The 6,019-nt window shown below is 45.3% G+C and overlaps 1 protein-coding gene across 1 annotated transcript; it reads right to left on the bottom strand.

Annotated features, from left to right (window-relative positions):
* Nucleotides 1-521: 521 nt before the first annotated feature.
* LOC123427657 (putative disease resistance protein RGA4) lies at nt 522-5,222 on the bottom strand. Its single transcript, XM_045111791.1, has 2 exons — nt 1,104-5,222; nt 522-923 (listed from the first exon to the last, which is right to left on the bottom strand). The coding sequence occupies exons 1-2, from the start codon at nt 5,149-5,151 to the stop codon at nt 715-717; spliced, it is 4,257 nt and encodes a 1,418-aa protein (XP_044967726.1). The 5' UTR covers nt 5,152-5,222; the 3' UTR covers nt 522-714.
* Between the last annotated feature and the right edge of the window lie 797 nt (nt 5,223-6,019).

Below are 6,019 nucleotides of genomic sequence, written 5' to 3'. Positions count from 1 at the left end.
GCCGTTTACCCCTGCTTTAATTTCTGTATGCAAACCATCAACTGAATCCTGAATTCGACGAGCCAGAAGCAATCAAATTACAAATCTCAGTGAAATCATCAGCAAGTTCTACTGCTGCATTCATCAGAGCGAAACAAAGTCAAAGTCAGTTCTAAACAACAAAATTCTATCGCTAAAACAGATCATCAAAGAGATCACCATTCAGTTCATATCTACAACAGCCAAGCAAAACTCACCTCACCACGCCCAAAAGGCTTTTCTTCTGCGGCCACACATTTTGCCAAAGCAGAAGTGAACAATCAGTAGCTGCGCTGCTCATCTCCAACAGCCACGTGACAGCACCAGAGGAATCAGACAACATGATAGTAAGTGAGTTCCATCTACTTGCAAATCTGAGACCTGCTGCACAGGAAAACGTGCACTATGACAGGTGAGCCAAACCGCAGCAACAAATTAACAGCTGCTGCACTCTCCTGAAATTAACCAAAAGTGTTCACGCTCACGGATGTGAGTATCCCAGCTTCTATTAAATCCATGAGATGTTCAGGGAGATAAATTAACATTCACATTACAAGTATCTTGAACAAGACACAGGTCAAAGTTCAGCAAAGCCGGTTGATTACAATCACATGGCATAACCTAGTGGTACATTATTTGACCCAATCTCTAACAGGATGTGGTGTTATTCTCCTGCTGTGGAGGACTGCAGGAGCTTCATGAGCTCTCGAGGTTCTTCGTGGAACAGAAGGAGCTTCCTGAGCTCTCGAGGTTCTTCGTGGAACAGAAGGAGCTTCCTGAGCTTTCGAGGTTCTCCGTGGAACAAAAGCTGAATGGCCTCCAATTGCAGCAGGTCTGCCTCCGCTCACGGACGAGTCTCGGTATTTCCTTCCATGTCTTCGGTTTCGATGGTTTGAATTCCGTCACTGCACATATCACAAATGAATCAGGTCTGTGCACACTAACTAGTAACATGAAAAACTATACCATATGACTTCAAAACAATGGAGAAGAAACTTGTACAGACGTGTTGACATGGTGCATGGGATGAGATGGATGAGTGCATCTGTTCGTTAAATGTGGCAAAGATAGAAACACATGCGTACCTTCATAACGGGCATCTAGCGTTTTGTTGTCGATACTGCAAAGTTGCTGCTGGAGGCATCTAGGCAGCTTCTTTATAGCTGGACAGCGTAAAATTCCAAGCATTTTGAGAGACCCGTATGCTTGTGGATCATTCGGCAGGGATGCCAGGGTACTGCAGCTCTCAAGCCAAAGGAATTCCAGCGATGGGGGGTGCTCTCTCAGGAGACACTCTAGCGATGTCAACCCACTGTTGCTGTGAATGCTCAGTATCTTCAGGGATGTGGGCAGACGGAGAATTCCCCGCAACATGCCATCACATGACCATATTTTTAGACGTTGGAGACGAGGAAATGAATGCTCTCGTGCTGTTGCTAATGCTGCCGATGGCTCTGGTATATTTATGGAGGTAGTGACTTGTGGTTTCTGGAGCCCTCCCAGCCGACATGATAGGACTTGAATACTACTGCAGTGAGAAATTTCTAACATCTTTAAGGACGGAGGAAGATGTAGAGCCGCTGGTAAACTTCCACATCTTATTAAAGTTAGATCTTCTAGGTATGAACAAAAGTGATTCATCGATGAGGATGACAACTCTGATACTGTTATGGGCACCATTGCCTCACTGCAACAAGACCCTTGAACTAACTCTGACATGCCCTGCTGCTTGCCAAATATGTACTCAAGATTACTGCACTCGAAAATAAACATCCTCTTGAGAGATGCCGGGACGTTGAACATCTCTACCAAACTTGTACACTTCGTTAACTCGAGAGACTCCAGACATGGCAGGTGTTGACTCCTTGTCAGTGCTGATGGCGCAAGAGGAGCTTCTGAGTATCCAATCAGATTTTTACAGTTCCAAATCCTTAATTTCCTCAAGGATACCAAGCTTTGGAACACTTTCTCTGGCCAGTGGACGAGCACATTGCATCTTTCAATTTCCAACTCCTCAAGGTGTACAAAATAATCCCACGGCACTAGTGCACCTGACCCAAAGAATGAGTTGCTGCATCCCAACTTCATAACAGTAATAAGGGATTCCTGCTTCAATTTCTCCTTGCTGTACACGGGTACAATTGAAGAGCACTCAGTCTCTGATGTTATTTCTGTGTTTTCTAGATTCAGTACTAGATTGGTCAATGAAGGCAAATATCTCTGTACAAAATGGAAGATCTCTTGCTTACCATCTTCAATTTCTAAAACACTGAGTTTTGGTGCTTCAGGTAAATTTATGAGCTTTGGGCATTTCTTAATTGATAGTTTCTCAAGCTGAGGAAACAATATGTGTTCTCCTTCGGCAGCAGCATCCCATCTCTGCAAACTCTCCAAGTCTTCCAATGCAAGTACCTTTAGAGCAGGAAACGCTGAGCATACCGATCTATAACTACTATTACATGGTTCTTGAAGCAACGGTGCTTCACGTAATGCTATCAGCTTTCCACAATACCACATAAACAAGTTCTCAAGCAGAGAAAATGGTGTGCATACCAATCTATTATCCCCACGACATGGTTCTTCAAGCAATGATGCTTCAGGTAATGCTATCAGCTTTCGACAATGACGAATAAAGAACTTCTCAAGCACAGGAAATATTGTCTGTTCTTCTTGCCTCTCATTTATTTCCCACCATCTGTCAAAATCCAATAGATGCTCCAGTGTAAGCACCTTGAGTTTTGGAAGAGTGAAGGATGTACCACATCTGAACAAAAATTGCAATCTTTCACAATGAGAAAGATGGATCTCAACCATGTTTTGCAACATACCCACACAGTTCCCTCCATATGAATATATCTTCAGAACCAGCAGCCCATCATGAGGCTCAAAATTGTCGAGCACCTTGCTATCAGAAACAGAACTCCATCTTAATGTCAGTTCTCTAAGATCCTTCTTTTTTCCGAGATTTGCCACTTTTGCTTCTGCTTTTTCAACATTCTCTACCCAACGTAGCTCTAGCTGACCACCAAGGTTTAAACCCTGCAGCTGTGCAACATCGCTGCAATCAGGACTAGTAACTGATGCTACAAAACATGTAAGTGTCTGCAGCTTGGTGAGATTTCCTAGTTCTGGAGGCATGCTCTTCAACTTGGGACACCCATGAGTGTAGAGGTGGCAGAGGGAAGTCATATACTTCATTTGCCTCGGAAGTCGATAAAGATATTGACAATTGGAAAGGTCCAACGTTTGCAGGTTATACAAAATGCTTATATCTTCAGGAAGCGATTCCATATAATTCTGGGAGAGGTCAAGGTATCTCAGATGATGGAGATACTTTAGTTCTAGCGGCAGGAATCCCCATGTCCGGAGCTTCAGGGCACGCAAAGAGCTGTATTTTGATAGATTCTTCAGTGAGCCTTGCACACGAATATCACATATCAGTGTTTGAATAACAGGGGATCTTCTCACCATAGAATCATTCAAAATACCTTCTGCTTTTTCACACGACAAAAATAAATGCCGAGCAGTATCCGGAAGCAACTCGATTTGAATTGGTTCCACAGTCGCAACAACACATTCTTTTTCCATAACAGACATTGCAATATCATGCATAAGATCATGGATTTTACATGTTGTTCTGGAATAATAGTCCTTTTCCTTAAGATCATAATACACTTGTTTACTTTTCTCTATGTCCAGAAAGAATGACCTTGAGGCAAGCTCCTTGAAAATATGTTTTCCAACGGTTTCAAGACTATCTTCCTTGTGTTCTGGGATAAAGCCATTTGCGATCCATAGTCGGATCAGCTTCTCCACATCAATCTTGTAATCCTTGGGAAATACAGCACAAAAGGCAAAGCATTGCTTCATGTGTGATGGCAAGTCGTTGTAGCTGAGCTTTAGTATTGGCAAAATTCCAGTTTCCTCGGTGCAAATGCTGCTTCTGGATGATACAGCTTTCCATTCATTCACGCTGGTCTTGGTATAAAGTACAGAGCCCAATGCCGTTGCAGCTAATGGAGAGCCAGAACATCTCTTCACAATCTCATCAACCATCTCAACTAGTTCAACAGGCTTTCCTTTCTCCGAACTGAATGCTCTAGCCTCTATAATTTCCTTTATAAAGGAATCCTCCAAAACACTGAGATTGTAAGCTTCTGCACCCATAATTTCAGCAACTCGTTTATCACGAGTTGTTGTCAACACTACACTGCCCATGCCACCATGCTGAAGATAGGCCTTCAGCCTTTCCCACCTACGTAACTCTCTGTTGTCCCAGACGTCATCCAATACAAGGAGATACCTCTGTCCGCTGACCAATTTTTGAAGTCTATCCAGTGGTGGTTTATTTGTATCATCATCCTTGTTGGGAGATGCTTCGACTATACTCTTAGCCAGGGAGTTTACATCAAATGTATCAGAGACACAGACCCAAAGCAACAACTGAAAATGCTTCTGAATTTCAGGTTCATTGTATATGAGCTGTGTTAATGTGGTCTTGCCAAGGCCGCCCATTCCAACGATGGGAACAACTGCAATATCTGCATTGTTAGCTTGACCAAGTAGTGTAGCAACAATATTCTTCTTATCTTTCTCTCTGGATCTGCTGGCAATTTCTTGTGGGTCCATGATAACATGATCCGTCTGCCTCCACTGCTTGGACACCTGCGGCTGTGGTCTGTACTTGAACCTAAAGGCATGCATCTCTGCTATGAGGACCTCAATGGCCTGCAGAATCCTAGAAAGCTTGCGACCCATTCTGTGACGGAACACAAAACGGTTATGAGTAGGGAAGAGTTTAATTACATCGAAGCCAAGCTCTCTGTAGTGCCCCTTCTTCCTGGCTTCACGGCGAAGTGCTTCGTACTTGAATTCGTCGAAGACTTCATTTGCCTGATAGGCCACTGCCTTTAGCTCCAGGAGCCAGGCTTTGGCCCCATCTCTATGCTCCGTCGCCTGCTCCTCGGCGTCAGTCATGACATCGAGGATGGCCGGAAGCTTGCGCTTGAGAATCTTGTGCTGCTCCTCCATTCCCTCCATCACCTTGTACTGGTCCAGGAGGGAGTTGGACGCCTTGCTCATCAGCATGGACACCAGTGGCCGGATGGCCATGGCGGCCACCAGCTCCGCCATTGGAACTCTCAGAAGAAACACACGCGCAGCACAGGGAAACACAGGCAAGTGTAGTGGAGAATGGTGTGAGCAAGAAGAGAACAGTGCTTGAGATGTACAATGTAGAACGGATGTGTACAGCCTGAGATCTGTTCTCGAACCAATCACGAGAAAAATATTTAATTTTGCAATTAGCGATGCAGGCTTTATAAAAAAATCGAATAGCCACACCGTCTGAGACAGCGTGCACTGCCATTACAAAACTTGGAGTTGCAGGCAGGAAGATTAATTTTGTTTAAGATACGTTTGAAGCATCACGTGAGCAGTCACATGCTTGTCGCCCAATACGAGGAAGAAAAGCGATTCGTTTTCCATTCTGGTCAGTCGTGACACTGGGTTCATGGTGATGACATTTGGTATACGTATTAGAAAGCGTACTACCAACGCCATGGCATCAGCATCGTTGGGCACATACTGTCTGTGCAAAAATGGAACCTCTGCACTCCGACGATCACCGGAGACAAAGTCCGACAAGGAGAGGAAGGACACAGAAGTTTTCAGGGCGCACAAACACCTTCGCCGCGCGTACGGCTTTTCTGTTTTTCTTCTTGAGCACGAACTCAAGCTCTGCCAGCTGTACACAGGCATGAAGAGGGTCTTATACTCGCGCGCTCAGACACGCTGGGTCGCGCACCGACGCACCCACCTGCCACTCCCCCAAGATCCGTGCGCTACAGCTCGCGCACGCGACGCGCTCCAACGTGATCGCCACAGCCACTCCTAGCGCCAGACGCGGTTCCCTGGTGACTCGCTAACAACCCATGCACACACGCACACACACACTCCCTCGGACACACGCACCTACGCACGCCCGAGCCCGCGACGCTCG

This window comes from Hordeum vulgare, chromosome 1H, assembly GCF_904849725.1.
Source record: "Hordeum vulgare subsp. vulgare chromosome 1H, MorexV3_pseudomolecules_assembly, whole genome shotgun sequence".
NCBI lineage: Eukaryota > Viridiplantae > Streptophyta > Magnoliopsida > Poales > Poaceae > Hordeum > Hordeum vulgare.
Note: the sequence above shows the minus strand (reverse complement) of the source record. Positions and strands in the feature narration are given on the sequence as shown.